This window comes from Plecotus auritus (genome assembly GCF_963455305.1).
Source record: "Plecotus auritus genome assembly, chromosome: 2".
NCBI lineage: Eukaryota > Metazoa > Chordata > Mammalia > Chiroptera > Vespertilionidae > Plecotus > Plecotus auritus.
The window spans coordinates 45,364,117-45,382,774 of NC_137771.1; the positions used below are offsets into that span (position 1 = coordinate 45,364,117).

The 18,658-nt window shown below is 40.8% G+C and overlaps 1 protein-coding gene across 11 annotated transcripts in view; it reads right to left on the minus strand.

Moving 5' to 3' along the window:
* Positions 1-18,658, minus strand: part of DOCK7 (dedicator of cytokinesis 7) — a 200,367-nt gene that overhangs the window by 23,617 nt on the left and 158,092 nt on the right. For 9 of the 11 annotated variants that reach the window (XM_080656332.1, XM_080656339.1, XM_080656336.1 and 6 more), the window contains 6 exons: positions 17,142-17,238; positions 16,440-16,574; positions 14,561-14,713; positions 4,224-4,382; positions 3,481-3,581; positions 926-1,118 (listed from right to left, as the gene is read on the minus strand). In XM_080656332.1, the coding sequence (XP_080512458.1) occupies positions 926-1,118; positions 3,481-3,581; positions 4,224-4,382; positions 14,561-14,713; positions 16,440-16,574; positions 17,142-17,238 (838 nt within the window). Of the gene's footprint in view, positions 1-925; positions 1,119-3,480; positions 3,582-4,223; positions 4,383-14,560; positions 14,714-16,439; positions 16,575-17,141; positions 17,239-18,658 lie in introns of those variants that run through there. The other 2 variants (XM_080656337.1, XM_080656333.1) reach the window with 2 other exon arrangements.

Genomic DNA, 18,658 nt, shown 5'->3' on the forward strand with positions numbered 1-18,658 from the left:
TGATGGATGCAGACCTTAAATATTTTATTGTGATGTAAACACTTACAGGAGATACACACTCATTTGTCAATTTTTCAGGCAGGCCTAAGACCTGTTCTTTGAGTATGGGCCTCCAGATCAGAGTTCCATGCACTTTCTCTTGACTAAGTACCCATAATGCAACCATTATTTGATATTTTCAGTTTTGGTTTCCATAGAGTAAAGATTTGAACTTAAAAAGTTTATGAAATTATCCTAGATTTTTAGGAGCTTTTCCTGCAATCTTTTATATCCTTCTGATCCAAAATTAACTCAACAACTGTTCTGGAGACTCACTTTTATCAAGTCTTTGCAAATCATTCAACCTAGTTTTCAAAGAAACAATAACTCACTTTCTTTTTGCATTTGGATTTCATCAGAGTATATAATATTTAATCAAAATTAGAAATTTTTCAACCCTGGCATAACAGGTTTTTAAGAAACATAACTGACTCTTTGTAAGCAAAGAATTCAACTAGTGAATCAGAGGTATGTAACCCTAGTAAACTACCACTTCTGAGCCAGGTATTAGCATATTTTATACAGAGGATGGAGAATGTTGGTTTATCTGGTGTGTTAAGTAAAAGCCAAGGAAGAGTTTCTACTGAATTTTGATTCTCCATATTTTGAGTGTATTCCATAGATGACATAAAAGTCCATAGTACTTTAGGCAAAGAGAAAAAACATACATGGCCCTGGTAATTCAGAGGTAAGACCATGTGGAGAGAATTAGCAAGAAGTACTCTTAAAAAATGTATTAATGACAGTGATACTGAAATGTTACTCCATCTTATAAAGCATACATTCCATCTTTATGCTTTCCTTACCAGTCGAATTAATCTAAACACCAGGGAGAAAAATTAAAACCAAAAAAGGGCAATTTAATGTAAGTCTGGCAGATTCCTACCTGAAATGTTACACACCCCACAGGGAGATATTTGCGGTCCTCCAGCATGCTCAAATATTCCGCAACCAGCGCTGCTGAGTGGACCAGGCACTGCGCAGCCTCAGCGTGATTGCTGCGCTCCGAGTGCTTGCCAGCCATGTTCTGCAACCAGGTCAGACGCAGATCCGGAGAGGTCTGGTAGCCCTTGGCAATTCTAAATAGAACAGAAATTCTTCCCAATTAGCATTTGCTTCCTAAGCTGAAAGGGAGTTTAGATTGCTTTTTACGAGTAGTGTTTACCTACAAAGGTTTCTGTTATCTAACACAACCAATTAAGACAAGTTTTTTAGGGGTATGGAAATGTCTTCGTGTATGCTTAGAGAAAGTGGGCCCATGGAATGGGCAATATCAGTTTTTTTTTCAGGGGGAGAGGGGAGAAGGAAGTACTAAAAATAGTCATGCCATATTAAAATCTGGCTATTAAGGAAAACAATAAGGGAAAAACTATGAGAATTTATGTGTTCATTATGGAAAAACATAAAGACGTTTTAAATTCAAGAAAAAAAGCCTTATAAATATATTTGTCTTATTTGTGTTCTTTAACGAACTCCAAAACTGAAAAGAGAGGGTCATGTGGCAAAGAAAAAGCCTCAAGTTTTACTTACATCTTTCTACATATAATAGGAATTACAAAATTCTCAAAATGTGTCCCTAGACATATTCTATAGCATAACCATATTTAAAGTCAGGAAAATGGTCATGATAAATATCACTAAAGGACTGATTTTTACATTTAAAATATGGGTTCTTGGGCCTTCTTAGGAAGTCTAGGGTCCAGGACGCCAAGGTGTTAAATGTGTTCTGATTATTTTTTAAATCCCTCTCGTTTTTGATAATCAATAAATATACTGAACAATTATGCATAGTTCTTAAAAGAAGGAATACACAAGGGATGTCAAAAAGCAAGCCTAAAAAAAAGTGCATTTTGACTTTTCAAACTACCATTAGGAAATGACTTAATATTTGTGTTTATTTTTTATCTAATGTTTCCTGTGTCATACTAATTTAAGCCCATTATATAAGCTACTAGAGGCTCCGTACACAAAATTCGTGCACAGGGGAGGGGGGTGTCCCTCAGCCCAGCCTGCACCCTCTCCAATCTGGGACCCCACCGGGATCGGGCCTAAATAGGCAGTCGGACATCCCTCTTACAATCCAGGACTGCTGGCTCCCAACTGCTCACCTGCCTGCCTTCCTGATTGCCCCTAACCGTTTCTGCCTACCAGCCTGATCACCCCCTAACCACTCCCCTGCCAGCCTGATTGATGCCTAACTGCTCCCCTGCCAGCCTGTTTGCCCCTAACTGCCCTCCCCTGCAGGCCTGGTCACCCCTAACTGCCCTCCCTGCAGGCCTGGTCACCCCTAACTGCCCTCCCCTGCAGGCCTGGTCCCCCCCAACTGCTCTCTCCTGCAGGCCTGGGTCCCCCCCAACTGCCCTCCCCTGCAGGCCTGGTCACCCCTAACTGCCCTCCCCTGTAGGCCGGGTGCCCCCCAACTGCTCTCCCCTGCAGGCTTGGGTCCCTCCCAACTACCTTTCCCTGCAGGCCTGGTCGCCCCTAACTTCCCTCCTCTGCCAGCTTGGTCACCCCTAACTACCCTCCCCTGCAGGCTTGATCGCCCCCAACTGCCCTCCCTTGCAGGCCTGGTCCCTCTCAACTGCCCTCCCCTGCTGGCCTGATCGCCCACAACTGCCCTCCCTTGCAGGCCTGGTCCCTCCCAACCGCCCTCCCTTGCTGGCCATCTTGTGTCCACATGGGGGCAGGATCTTTGACCACATGGGGGCAGCCATCTTGTGTGTTGGAGTGATGGTCAATCTGCATATTACTCTTTTATTAGATAGGATAGAGGCCTGGTGCACGGGTGGGGGCCAGCTGGTTTGCCCTGAAGGGTGTCCCGGATCAGGGTGGGGGTTCCCTTGGGGTGTGAGGCAGCCTGGGCAAGGAGCCTGTGGTGGTTTGCAGGCCGGCCACGCCCCCTGGCGACCCAAGCGGAGGCCCTGGTATCTGGGGTTTATTTATCTTCTACAATTGAAACTTTGTAGCCTGGAGCAGAGCCAAGCCTTCTGCTTGCTCCCTGGCGGCAGCCATTTCTATTGGGATTTATGTATCTTCTATAATTGAAACTTTGTAGCCTTAAGCGGAGGCCTGGGCCGGCCAGGGTGTGCGGAAAGCTTGGCTTCCTCCATCACCGGGGGCAACCCTAGCCTCCTGCTCTTTCCAGCTCTGTGGCTGCTGCCATTTCTGTTTGGTTTTATGTATCTTCTATCATTGAAACTTTGTAGCCTTGAGTGGAGGCCTAGGCCAGCAAGGGCAGGTGGAAAGCTTGGCTTCCTCCATGCTGGGAAAACCCAAGCCTCCCTCTTGCTCTCTGTGGCTGTGGTCATCTTGGTTGGGTTTATTTGCATATTTGCTCCTGATTGGCTGGTGGGCGTGGCTTGTGGGTGTAGCAGAGTGATGGTTAATTTGCATATTGCACTTTTATTATATAGGATTATAAGTGAATCAAACAAATGGTACCTGTACATTAGATCAATCAACATTTCAGGATCCTCCTGGTGCTCCTTCATTTTAACAGTATCAGAAAGGATCATATGAAGATTGAAAACCAAATCTTGGACCTGCAGCAGAAAATTATATGAAAAACATTCTTCAATTGCCATTCATTCACAATTACTAAATTAGTTTAGAAGATATTCCCGAAGAGTATCTGAAGATTTCAAAACAAATAATTGATATAGGTAAGAGTGGGATTACTGGAGTATGGTGGGTTAAGGGTACTAAACTTCCTACAAATTCCTCAGCAGTCTGTTTTGTTTTTCAGTTCTCTCACCTGGAAACAAGTAGAATTGTAAGTAGAAATAAAATATAGGGATAGAATAGATATAAAAAAGAATACAAAGTGTAATTCTCTCCTATGTTTCTGATTCCCCCAAAAGGTAGTTTGTAGAAAACCCTAGTTCTTAAGGCAAATTACTATTTCAATAATAAGTGAAAATAAAACTTTTTGGTTGCCCATACTGCCTGTCTACTGTTCTTTCTGTGACAAATACACAGAATTAAACCCTTCTTTTTTTAATCCAAGAAGGAAAAGTAGCTTATTGAAATAAAAAAATTCATCCCTGTCTATGGCATATGATATGTGGATTGAAAGAAAAATACAGGCTCCTCCAGTAAAAAACAAAGATTGATTTAACAATTTGGAAAAGTGCCTATTTTACAATCCTATTTCAATTAATGATCTAGAAAGTGGCATTTCTGACCTGATCAGGAAAGGTTGTTTCTCTCAATTCGAGATCTTCTTCAGCATAGGTCAATATAGTCTTCAGAGAACGTCTTAAGAATTCTTCATTAAAATTCTGAGATGTACCCACCAAGGAAGATAGTGACATGGTTACCTGCATTTTAACCCTGGCAAAGTTCTGTAACAGAGAAATTATCAGGTTACCATTTAATATAGGAAAGCTAAAAGGAACAGTCCAAAAGAAAAGGTTAGTTAGTGAAAGAAATACCACTCTAAGCAAAATACTTTTAAAAAGTAATGAGATATACGTATTGAAATCTTATTTTAAAAAGAACATAAAACAGAACTAGGTTTTAAAAAGTGCCATGTGTTACAGTGGAATTAGAAGTTGTGCCTAGACTTAACATTGACCTATTATGAAATACTAGAGGCCTGGTGCACGAATTCGTGCACAGGTGGGGCCCCTCTGGGTGGCCTGCGGGGATCGGGCTGAAACCCGCAGTCCAACGCTGCCTGCAGCTCCTACCTGCCACTCCTGCTCATCCTGGCCCCACTGCACCTGCCGCAGTCTCGTACCCAATCAGTGCCAATCGGGAGAGGCTCGTGCTACTGTAGCAGCGCTTGCCAGCCAGCAGTGAGCCCTGCAGCTGGTGCCCTCTTGAGGGGAGTGGCCTGTGGGATTGGGCTGAAACTGGCTCTCCGACATCCCCCAAGGGGTCCTGGATTGTGAGAGGGCGCAGGTCAGGCTGAGGAACCCTACTGGTGCATGATTGGGTGGGGGAGGGGCCGTGGGAGGGTTCCAAGGTGTGTCCGGCCTTGTCTCACCCAGTCCCGATTGGGACCGGTCAGCTGGGGAGGGATGCGGGAGGTTGGGCAGTCAGTCAGGGAGGGACCATGGGAGAGCTCCAAGGTGTGTCCGGCCCATCTTGCTCAGTCCCGATTGGCCGAACCCCTGCAGCAAGCTAACCTACAAGTCAGAGAGTCTGCCCCCTGGTGGTCAGTGAACATCATAGCGACTGGTCAACTGCCCCCTGGTGGTCAGTGCATGTCATAGCGAGCGATTGAGTGGCCTTAGCATATCATTAGCATATTACACTTTGATTAGTTGAACAGACAACCAGACACTTAGCATATTAGGCTTTTATTATATACAATGTTATTAATAACTAGAGGCCTGGCACATGAAATTCAGTCTCTAGGCCTTGCCTGCGATCAGGGCCATCTTCCCCAGCTGCCTGCAGCTGGCCCCAGCCCCTGCCACCACCCACCCCCAAATCCCTGTTCGCCATCGGGTGATCAGTGCCTGACAGCCGGGGAAAGGGACCAGGAGGTTGGCTGTTCCCACCTGCTCACTGGCCCTGCCTCTGCCACAGGTGGCCATCAGGCAATCAGAGCCTGCCAGCCGGGGAAAGGGACCAAGAGGTGGTCAGTGCACCTCATAGTGACTGGTCCAGCGGTCATTCTGGCTGTTCTGCTGTTAGGGTCAATTTGCATATTACTCTTTTATTATATAGGATAACACAATTTTTACAGACTAAAGAGCTTAACCAACCATCAGAAAATTATTATTTTTATTAGTTAATCCTCAACTGAGGATATTTTTCCATTGACTTTTAGAGAGAGTGTAAGGGATGGGGTGAGAGAGAGAAACATCAATGTGAGAGAAACAAGTGGATTGGTTGCCTCCCGCATATGCCCTGACCAGGGCAGGGGATCAAGCTGCAACGGAGGTACGGGCCCTTGACTAGAATTGAACCTGGGACCCTTAAGTGCAGAGGCTGGAGGCAACACTCTATCTACTGAACCAAACTGCCTCGGGCCATCACAAAATTCTTAAATGGTAGATATGGCCTTTAAACTCTGGCCCATTTCATTAAGTCCATTATTATGACATAAATAACACAAATCATTCATAAAGTAACTTAAAGGTAGAATCTTTAGAATAACGTCTATAAGAGAGTTTATATTATTCCATTTGTAGTGTAAATTCATTTGTTTTACCATTCTCCACTATGAAACTATTTTTAAGAGGTTATCGATGATAACATAGCAATTGTCAAATTGAAGATATTTTTGTCAAAATTCTATTTGACATCTTTGTATATGTAAATGTATTGATTATTTTTTCCTTTAAAATTTCCTAGCCTATCTTCAGTGGTACCACTTTATTCTGATTTTCCTATTTTTTATCTACTCTTTCGGTACCAAAGATTCTGTCAAGAAACTTTTAAAATATATATATATATATATATATATATATATATATATATTGATTTCAGAGAGGAAGAGAGAGATAGAAGCATTAGTGATGAGAAAAAATCATTGATCATCTGCCTCCTGCATGCCCCCCACTGGGGATTGACCGGGAACAGAACTATGACCTTCTGGTTTATAGGTCGACACTCAACCACTGAGCCACCCCAGCCTAGCAAGAAATCTTTTTACTTGTCATACTCTAAATAGTCTCATCCATTTCTTTGTTTTTGACTAGTATAGATACATGCCTATGTCTTCATAGCTCATATTTTTCTCTATAGAGTTCCAGGCTATTATATTTTACTAGATGGCTCTATCTGGATGTGTCTCATGGGTACCGCAATTTTAACACTAAAATACTTTCTCTTCCTATAGATTAAATGAATGGTGCTACTATTCATGTACTCATTCAGGCCAAAAATCTAGAAATCATTCTTCCCTTATTACTCATACTATAAATCCAATTCACAATTCCCTAATCTGTTCCAATCTGTTCTTTCTCCATTCCCAATGCCATTGCTTTAGTTTATATCCTTACTATTTCTTGCTTGAATTACTGTAATAACTTCCTAACTGATCTTTTTGCCTTTTCTCTTGTCCCCCAAGTCTACCTTCTAAATAGCTTCAGATAATTTTTTGTCAAATGCAAATCTAAACACATCTCTCTTTAAAAAGCTCCAATTGCTGAGCATAGCTTTAAGACTAAAACACAAGTATCAACTCAGTAAATGTGTCAAATTATATGGTGGGAAGTGAGAGTACAGTAACAAACAAAACAAATATCCGTCCTAGGAAAGCTTAGTCTAGGCCTTTTCAATGACAACTTTATTTTTTATTACTCTCTTCCAGCCATAATCATCAAGCATTGCTAAAAAGTATCTTTTTCTCTTTCCTTGTCTCCTATTGTCTACAGCAGTGGTCGGCAAACTGTGGCTCGCTAGCCACATGCGGCTCTTTGGCCCCTTGAGTGTGGCTCTTCCACAAAATACCACAGCCTGGATGAGTCTATTTTGAAGAAGTGGCATTAGAAGAAGTTTAAGTTTAAAAAATTTGGCTCTCAAAAGAAATTTCAATCGTTGTACTGTTGATATTTGGCTCTGTTGACTAATGAGTTTGCCGACCACTGGTCTACAGGCCTTTCTAATTATTTACAAAGCTCTATTCACCTACTTATCCTAAGGTACAGATGTCAGAAATAATGGGAAAAAATACTTCTTTTAAATAAAAGACTCATTTTGAAGTGATAAAACTATCTGTCCTAAAAAGCAAATGAGTAAAAAATCTGTGAGGAGTGGACAGAAACAGATTGACCAGAAACTTAGAAAGTTAGACAAGATGTATGTATAATAGCAAAGTTCCATGAGAAATACATTCTTGAAGGAATTTCCTATAAACACCTGGACCAAGAAAACCCAGCTTATTCTATATCTATACTAATAAAAGGGTAATATGCAAATTGGTCACAATGCCCTCACAGTAATAACTGAACAGCAAGCTGTGTGGGGCGATCAGGCCGGCAGGGAGATTAGTGAGGGACAACCAAACGACTGACCAGCAGGCTGCGTGAGGCAACCAGGCCAGCACAGGGGGCAGGAGGGGCGACCAGGCAGGCATAGGGGGGCAGTGAGGGGCAACCAGGTCAGCGGGGGGGGGGGGGGGCAGTTGGGGGTGACCAGGCTGGCGGGGGCAGTTGGGGGTGACCAGGCTGGCGGGGGCAGTTGGGGGTGACCAGGCTGGCGGGGGCAGTTGGGGGCGATCAGGCTGGCAGGCAAAGGTATTTAGAGGTGATCAGGCTGGCAGGGGAGGCAGTTAGGAGCAATCAGGCAGGCAGGCAGGTGAGCAGTTAGGAGCCAATGGTCCCAGATTGTGAGAGGGATGTCCGACTGCCGGGCCAAAACTGGCAGTCGCACATCCCCTGAGGGGTCCCAGATTGGAGAGGGTCTAGGCTGGGCTGAGGGCATCCTCCCCCCCGTGCATGAATTTTGTGCACCGGGCCTCTAGTTGAGTAATAAAATGGTAAAGAAGATCAGTGAAATTCACCAGGTAAAGAACACTTATAAAAATGCTGTCATGAAACATGAAAATTCTAATGAAATATTTTGCCTTACATTATAAAAAATGTGTGAAGTCATTAACTTTAGAAAGGGAACAAAGGCAGAAATAAAATAATTTAAGGAAAGATAGCAAGAATAAGAAAGTGATGATGAAACAGGAGCTTACATGTCAGTTGACACTACTTGAAAAATAAATAGAAACACAAAAGATAAAATTGGTAAAAGAAAGATGTAAAGAACACATAAAATTATGTATAGGAGAGAAAAAAGCATCCAAAATAAATAGAAATTTAAAAAGTGTTAAAAAAAAAAAAAAAAAAAAAAAAGGAGCCCAGCTGGCATGGCTCAATGGTTGAGCACTGACCTATGAACCAGGAGGTCACAATTCGATCCCTGGTCAGGGCACATGCCTGGGTTGTAGGCTCGATCTCCAGTATGGGGGGTGCAGGAGGCAGCTGATCAGTGATTCTCATTATTGATGTTTCTATCTCTCTCTCCCACTCCCTTCCTCTCTGAAATCAATAAAAATATATTTTAAAAAAATAAAGTGTTAAAAAAGGAAAGAGAAAATGATAGGTAAAAAGTAAAGCAAAATCAGATCCAACATATGTATAACTGGTAGGAAGCAGAAAAAATATCCAAATCCTGGAAAAAAACAAATATTCAGTTCTGCATTCAAGTAAACTTTTTGAACTAAGTGAATTAAAAGTAGACATCATGTGCCTGAGAAAATTAACAAAAATCAACACTATGAGATATTCTACAAAAGGGATTTTTAAAAATATATATTTTATTGATTTTTAACAGAGAGGAAGGGAGAGGGATAGAGAGTTAGAAACATCAATGAGAGAGAAACATCGATCAGCTGCCTCTTGCACACTCCCTGCTGGGGATGTGCCTGCAACCAAGGTACATGCCCTTGACCGGAATTGAACCTGGGACCCTTGAGTCCGCAGGCTGATGATCTATCCACTGAGCCAAAGCGGTTAGGGCAAGGGATTTAATTTCGAATATAAAGAAAAAGATCACTTGAACAGCTGAGAGGGAAATATTTATTTAAAGGGAAGAAAAAACCAGGCTATATTCAGATGGCTCTACAACAATATTTAATGCCAGAATAAAATGGTAATCAAGTACCTTTTTTTTCTATTAAGTATTCTTTATGTTGTAAGTTTTGCTTTCTTACCCTTTTTATTATTCAAAGTCTGAGGCAAAAATTTCATAACCATCCTTGCTGCCTTAAAAGTAGAAACAACTTTGAATAATCAAGAACTTGGGAAAGTTTCCCAAGAACTTTCTTGAGAAAACAGCTACAGAATAGTATTTAGCTGCTTGATATTCATTCAGATATGTTTGACATTTTTCCTTTTGGCACTTAACATAATTAATGGTAAGTTGAATAACTTTTTTGAATTCAATAATAAAGTTAAAAAAAATTTCAAAGCCCAATTCACACACAGAAGCACTGAGGATCAAACATAAACAACATCCATAAAGAAGCCAATGAAAGGCAATAGTCACATGATGTTAGGATCCCGCAACTGATTGAAAGTCCCTCCAAATCATAGCCATATATCCTCCATTGTTTTGCAGCACCAATTTTGCATATATTTTGTTCTTTATCTTCTATGAACGTAATGCCAGTGCTGCTCATGCAATACCAAATAAAACCCAATGAGAGAAATAAATACAGTTCCCTTGAACAACAAAGGTTTGAACTTATACATGGATTATTTTCAGTAAATACTGTGAATGTATTTTTTTTTCCTTGTGATTTAATAACATTTTCTTTTCCTTAGCTTACTTTATTATAAGAATACTAGGGGCCCAGCGCAGAAAATCGCACAAGACCCAGAACCAGTGCACCGTGGGATACAGCATCAAGTGCTGCCAATGCCGCAGGACGCAGTGTCAAGTCCCGCCGGCACCACGGGATGCAGTGTCAAGGCACCTCCTGGTGACTGGTCTTTGGTCGTTATGGCGTTACTACCACTGGTTTTTTATTATATAGACTAGAGGCCCAGTGCATGAAATCCTGAGGATCGGGCCTAAACTGGCAGTCGGACAACCCTTTCACAATCTGAGACCACTGGCTCCTAACTGCTCACCTGCCTGCCTGCCTGATTGCCCCTAACTGCCTCTGCCTGCTGGCCTGGTTGCCCCCAACTGCCCCCGTCCCTGCCGGTTGGTTGTCCCCAACTGTCCCCCCCAGCCAGCCTGGTTGCCCCTAACTTCCCCCCCCCCACCGGCCTGGTCTCCCCTTACTGACCCCCGCTGGCCTGGTTGCCCACAACTGCCCCCCCTGCCAGCCTGGTCGCCCCACGCGGCCTGCTGTTCAGTCGTTTGGTCGTCCCTCACTAATCCCTCTGCTGGCCTGATTGCCCCATGCAGCCTGCTGTTTGGTTGTTACTGTTACTGTGATGGCGTCCCAGACAATTTGCATATTCTTCTATTATTAGTATAGATAACACATAATACACAAAATATGTGTTAATGAACTGTTTATGTTACTGGTAAGGCTTCCATTTAACAGTAGGCTGTAGTAGTTAAGTTTTGGGAGGAGTTAAAGGTATACGTGAATTTTTGAACGTGCAGGGATCAGTGCCCCTAACATCTATGATGTTCAAGTGTCAACTGTACTACAGGGTGAAATGCTAATGGTAGGGTTGTGCTTTGTAAGGCTACCAACCATTGTGATAGCTAAGTGGTTTTTTTTTCTTTTCCAAGAACCAATTTTTACTTGCTTGGTGGCAATATTGCCCCCACTAAGGATGCATAATCTAATGAAATAGATGACTGAAGATATTATATAATTAGATAAAGGTAATCATTAGAGCAATATAAACTTTCCTGAATATAATAAACATTACACACAAAACATAAAGTGAACTAAGCAGATGTTGCAAGGTAAAAACAACCAACAAATTTTTTTAAAGGAGAGGAAGGGGAGGCATAATAAAATAATACAACAGAATTCAAAGACATATCCTAATTTATAAAAAACCAGGGTCCATAATGACCGACTGAAGGCTTGACCGAACAACAGAAGTCAGTCCTGCAGTCAGGGCTGGGTTACCGTGGTGACCCAGCTCTGACTGCCGAGGGGACTGCGGATCAGGCCCGGAGAGAGGCCCAAAGAGAGAGGCAGGGTCTGATCTGCACCCTTTGTGGCAGCTGTTGATCAGCTGTTGCCTCTCTCTTTCTCTCCGGGCTTCACCAGCAGCTGCACCTCTGTTTCTCTCCAGGCCTCACCAGCAGCTGCGGGGGCTGCTGATCAGCCCCGCTTCTATGATCAGGCCCAGAGATGCTGACTGGCATAGAAACAGACCAATCGAACCAAATCTGGGTGAACTGTGAGGAGCCAATGGCTGCCTAGGAGGTGGAGCTTTTGACACTGACTGGCATAGAAACTGACCAATCAGAACCAAATCTGGGTGAACTGTGAGGAGCCAATGGCTGCCTATGAGGAGGAGCTTTTGATGCTGACTGGAGTAGAAACCTACCAATCAGAACCAAACTGGCCGGCAGGGGAGGGCAGTTGGGGGCGAGATCAGGCCAGAAGGGGAGGGCAGTTGGGGTGATCATGCAGGCAGAGGCAGTTAGGGGCAATCAGGCCAGCAGGGGAGAGCAGTTGGGGGCGAGATCAGGCCAGCAGGGGAGGGCAGTTAGGGGTGATCAGGCAGGCAGGCAGGAAGAGGCAGTTAGAGGCGATCAGGCAGGCAGGCAGAGGGGTTAGGGGTAATCAGGCAGAGGCAGTTAGGGGCAATCAGGCAGGCAGGCAGGTGAGCAGTTAGGAGCCAGTAGTCTCAGATTGTGAGAGGGATGTTCAACTGTCGATTTAGGCCCAATCCCACAGGGGGTCCCCGATTGGAGAGGGTGTAGGCTGGGCTGAGGGAACCACCCCTCCCTCCATGCACAAATTTTGTTCACCGGGCCACTGGTTTGTTTATAATAGCAAATATGAAAAGATTTACTTCAACTTAGAGAGTGGATTACATAGCAAAACTCTATCTTGTATATGAGAGGCACACCTAAAATAAATTGATTCTTAAAAGTAAAAATATAGAAATAGACAAAGGTAACTGAAGAACACATAAGTATAGGGAAGAGAAAAGCACACAAAATGAACAGTAGGGTTCAAATTAAAAAGAAAGTGGAGGTATTTTAATACCATACAAGGTAGAATTTAGACCGAAATAAATTTAAAATAAAGCCTATTCACACCTTTTTCAATTCTAAAGGGAATAATATTCATAAAAAGGATGTAACAGTTATGAATATCAATTCCCCCAATAAGAGCAAAAAAAGAAAAATATACAATTTGTAGGCTTAAAATCATTTCTGTCAGTCCAGCAAATGGACCAAAAATAAAGAAGGATATAGAAAAACAGAATAATGTAATTAATAAGATATTTTTGTTTGTTTAACTCAATGCTCTAAAAATAAGAAATACCCCTTCTTTTTAAATGCTTGTGTAACATTTACAACAACATTGCATATATGAACACACAAACGCACACAGTACAAAAGAGATATACACTGTATGATCACACTGCAATAAAACTAACATCAAAACTTAAACATGCCTGACCAGTGTGGCTCAGTGTATTGAGCATCGTCCTATGTACCAAGAGGTTGCTGGTTCGATTCTGGTCAGGGCACATGCCCAGGTTGCAGGCTCAATCCCCAGTAGAGAGCATGCAGAAGGCAGCCGATCCTTGTTTCTATCTCTCTCCCTTTCTCTCTCTCTAAAACCAATAAATACATTATTTAAAACAACAACAACAAAAAACCAAGAACTTTAAAACAAGCCCTACCTCGGTAGCTTAGCTGGTTACATCATCGTCATAAAATGCCTAGGTTGTGAGTTTGATCCCAGGTCAGGGCACATATGAGAATCAACCAATGAATGTATAAATAACATTGATGTTTCTCTTTTTCTCTCTCTTTTTCTCCCTCCCTCCTCTCTCTTTCTCTCTCTAAAATCAATATTAAAAAAAAAACACATTTAAAAACTTTAAAACAAAAAGGACTATCAACTGTTCGGGTTAAAAGAAAATACTACATATCAGACCCAATAAGATACCAAAAACAGTACTCAAAGAAAAATTCTAAAATTTAATTTTTAAATACTTACCTGAGTGAATTAAACATCTGACTAAAAAAAAAAAAAAACAAAACTAAAAATACAACACATGAATGTATTATCAAATAAATACTTAAATGAAAAAATGGAATTCCTCAAAGTCTGGCATATAATCATAAAATATCAAGCCAAAATATTTAAACCTTTAATTTTCTTTATTATTACTTTCATTTTACTGAATGGTAACAATTAAAATTTATAACAGCTCAACATAGATTTATGTTCTAAGTTTACTACTGTATGTTATTTTTTAAAAATATATTTTTATTGATTCCAGAGAGGAAGGAAGAGGGAGAGAGAGATAGAAACATCTATGATGAGAAAGGATCATGGATCGGCTACCTCCTGCAAGTCCCCCACTGGAGATCTAGCCCACAACCCGGGCATGTGCTCTTGACTGGAATTGAACCCGGGACCTTTCAGTTTGCAGGCTGACACTCTATCCACTGAGCCAAACCGGCTAAGTGCTGTATGTTATTTTATTTTAAAAAAAATATATTTTATTGATATTTTACAGAGAGGAAGGGAGAGAGATAGAGAGTTAGAAACATCGATGAGAGAGAAACATCGATCAGCTGCCTCCTGCACATTTCCCACTGGGGATGTGCCTACAATTCAAAGTACATGCCCTTGACCAGAATCGAACCTGGGACCCTTCAGTCCGCAGGCTGACGCTCCATCCACTGAGCCAAACCGGTCAGGGCTGTATGTTATTTTTAATACAGAAAACAAAATTAAAGATTTGAGTTTTTCTTAAGATATCCATAGAATGAGAAATATCAAGATAGTCTTGGATTAGGCTCAAAATATGTAAAATAATTCCATGCTTCCCCCTAAATCCATTTAATAGACAGCTGCAGGAGTTATATTTCATTATGAATCCAGAGACAAAATACTTACATTCCCTATTTCAAAGTTTTGTCTCATCAGTAGGTAAAGGGAGGCACTAGCATGTGACCGTATTGTACTGATGCTACTGCTACAGTGTCGGAGAAGCCGGAGGCATAAATCAGCACACTGTTCTGTCTCTTCTTCAAACAGGAGTTCAGGGAACTGTAAAAAACAACACCAACATTGAAGTTATGTAGCCTGAACTAGAGATTTGTTAGTATAGCCAAGAATCAAAAGAATGGTGAAGGGACAATATTTGCTAATCTATATATATAAAAGCTAATATGCAAAGTGTCTCCTCAGGAGTTTGACTGACCGGCAGTTCGATTGCTTGCTATGATGTATGCTGACCACCAGGGGGTGGCATGGAATGAAGGAAGGCCCCGGCTGGCAGCTGGGGAAGGGAGGCCCTGGCCGGCAGGACCCTACCCGTGCACAAATTTCATGCATTGGGCCTCTAGTGGTTAATAATGTGGACCAGATTGAGACAGACTGGGTTTGAATACTAACTATGGCACTTACTAGCTAGTAGCAGTGTGACCTTGGACAAGATTTCTCATCTATAAAATGAGCCTAATAATATTATCTACATGGGGTTGTATGACTATCTTATATTAGATAATGTCCATAAAACACTTGGTATAGTAACCAACATGTAATAATTCTGTAATATGTTTTTATAAGTTATTTTCACTGTTTAAGTTTCAATAGCTCTGTATTCCATCTTATAAGATGTATAAGATGAAATAGCTACCTTTGAATATGATCTCACTTATTTGTAAAATCTAATGAACAAAAGGAATTGACCAACAAAATAAGACCTAAGCATGGAGGAACAGACTCACATACCACAATGTGGGGTTGAGGGGATGAGAAAAGATAAACCAAAAAACTTATATACTTACTAGAGGCCTGGTGCACGACATCATGCACTGGGCGGCGGGGGGGGGGGGGGGGGGGGTTTCCCTCAGCCCAGCTGCGCCTTCTCGCAGTCTCAGAGCCCTTAGGGGATTTCTGACTAATGGCTTAGGCCCGCTCCCCGCCAAGCCTAAGCTGTCAGTCAGACATCCTTAGTACTTCCGAGGAGGTGGGAGAGGCTCCCGTTATCACCACTGTGCTCACCAGCCGTGAGCCCAGCTTCTGGCTGAGCGGCACTCCCCCTGTGTTAGTGCAGTGACCACCAGGGGACAGCTCCTGCATTGAGTGTCTGCCCCCTGGTGGTCAATGAGTGTCATAGCAACTGGTCGTTCTGCCGTTCAGTCTATTTGCATATTAGCCTTTTATTATATAGGATATGCATAGCCCATGGGCATGGGCAATAGGATAGTGAAGATCTGGGAGTGTTAGGGAGGAGCTGAGAGGAGGGAAGTAAGGATGGGGCAAATTCGAGATATCTGAAATACTATAAAAAAAGAAAAAGAAATAGCTACCTTTGAGATTTAAGAATATGCAAATTTTTGGGAGGAAACCAATGTAGGAAATAAATATTTGAAGTTGTTGAACAAACAAATGTACTTTATTTTCCATTCACCATAGGTTAAGTTAATTTAAATTGAATGGACTGAACTACTTATACATTAAATTCTTGATTTATCAAGTTAATAAGGAACAGGCAGAACAAGAAATAAGGAAAGCCCCAAATTTAAAATTAGCTATTAATTTTAGGCCTTTCTCCATATCAAAATTATTTTTTAAGCCAGAAACTGGTTAAAGGTGATCCAAATAAGAATTCCAAAAGGCAAACAATAGAAGAGAGACAAAGAAGAATCAAGGGTCTTGGGTTTCTATGAAAACTTTAAATATAAATACATTAACCAATGAACATGTCAAATGATCATAGACAATGTTAATAAAGTCTGATAAGACTGAAAGGACAAAATTAACTTACCTTTGAAACCAGGGCCCTCTGTGTAGCAAAACAGTGTTGTAGATAAACTGCACTTTGGTTACAAGCCATACTATGTAGTAGCACTTTTAGCACCCCACCAAGGATGCTCTCTTTGGATTCTGTTACAGAAACTGTCTGCAATTTAAAGATAGATAAATAAAAAAGAGATGTACTTGCAATTTGGTTAAGGAGACAGAATATGTATACACAAATATTGTTTTCAAAATAGGAAAATGATAAGATCTAGGAGGACTTAAAAAAAAAAAAGGAGTTTACCAGGATTTGGATAAAAGAAAAAAGGGAAAAACAGAATGGGCAGGATTTAAATGAAGGGGAGCAGGGAGAGCCAGGATATAACTTTTAGGAACTACATATATTTTAAATATAATATGGCTCAATAAATACTTTTTCCCCAATCCCAATTTACCAAATCTATATATTTTTTCTTTTAAATATATTTTTATTGATTTCAGAGAGGAAGGGAGAAGGAGAAAGAGATAGAAACATCAATGATGAGAGAAATCTTTGATCAGCTGCCTCCTGCATGCCCACTACTGGGGATCGAGCCCGCACACCGGCAAGTGCCCTTGACTGGAATCGAACCCAGGACTCATCAGTCCATAGGCTGACACTCTATCCATTGAGCAAAATGAGCTAGGGAACCAAATCTATACTTTAAATTCCCATTCTTTGCTTTCTTACCTGGACAACAATCTCTAGTGTATCCAAAATGATTAGGTTTGCTTCAGTAGCCAGATTTCCATCAATCAGTGCTTCATGTTCAATCTCTGCTCTTGACCTAATGTAAAATAGTATAAGAAATTATATTTATCTTAAAACAAAACAACAGATCCACAATTCAAAAAAAGACTTAAAAGATTCATAGAAAAAACAAATAAAACTTGGAATCATTTTTCAGCATTTGCCTGAATTGAAAATTATAAGAGAATAAGGGAAAATACAATATTTTACATATTAATGTTTTGTTTTACCCTACATTTTGTTGACCATTCCTATACACATTTTATCACAATGCCACTGAAAGCAGAAATACTTAGCTTCCAGAGATACAGCAAACACAGCAAAGTGTTTTATTCTGCATGGAATAGACACTAGGTGGTGCTATGTGCGCTTGCATTTAGGGCTGCTTCATGTAGCATTATTCAAAATGTTAAAGGATAAAAGTACTTTTACCCCCCTAAAGTTTCAAAAATTTTAAATTTTGATGCAGAAAATACATTAACTCTTCAATGAGACTCTGGATGGAATCACGCATTAGAAACAAAACATCTGATGCCAATCAAGTCATTTACTTGACTATCCAATATATACAAAAGTTTTATTTAATAAAAATTAAAAAAACTATAGATGATTTATAGGTAAAGTTGACATTATTTTAGTAGCAATACATATATAGAAATAATATATTACATCTAAATAGACAAAACAATACACAAATCAAAGCAAAAGTATAAGGACATACTAAATACTAACTTACTGAAGTTCTTAGATGTTTAAGTCTCTGAATCTTTATTACTACCATTAAAGAGAAAAGTTCATGAGTTTACATTTTACAAATTAAATTTAAGGAGAAAATACAGCATAGTTAGAATTAAATTGAAAAAGCAAATGATGCATTGTTCAAACATAAAATCCAGAAAGACTTCTGTAAAGAAACATTATAAAAATATGGTTTAGCCCTAGTTGGTTTGGCTCAGGGGATAGAGCGTGGACTGAAGGGTCCCATGTTCCATTCCAGTCAAGGGCATATGACCAGGTTGCTGGCCAATCCCCAGTAGGGGGTGTGCAGGAGGCAGCCAATCAATGATTCTCTGTCATCATTGATGTTTCTATCTCTCTCTCTCTCCCTCACTTTTCCCTCTGAAATCAATAAAAATATATTTTAAAAATATATATGGTTTAAACAAAAAGAATCAGGAAAGCACTAAAAAACAGCTTCCTTAGAACACGGCAAGATAAGCAGAAAGAACATTATACAAATGCAGAAATAAAGCAATATATGCTGGCTGTTTTGTGAATTCCACAACACATGTGGAAAAGTAATCAAAGAAATGGACTTAGGCAGACAAAGAAGAGAGAAAAGTGAACACTCAAGTTCAAAAATGTTAGCATATTAATTTTATACTCAGTATCTGTTTTGGTCTGAATATTTGTGTCCCTACTACATTCTTATGTTGAAAATCTAATGCCCAAGGTAA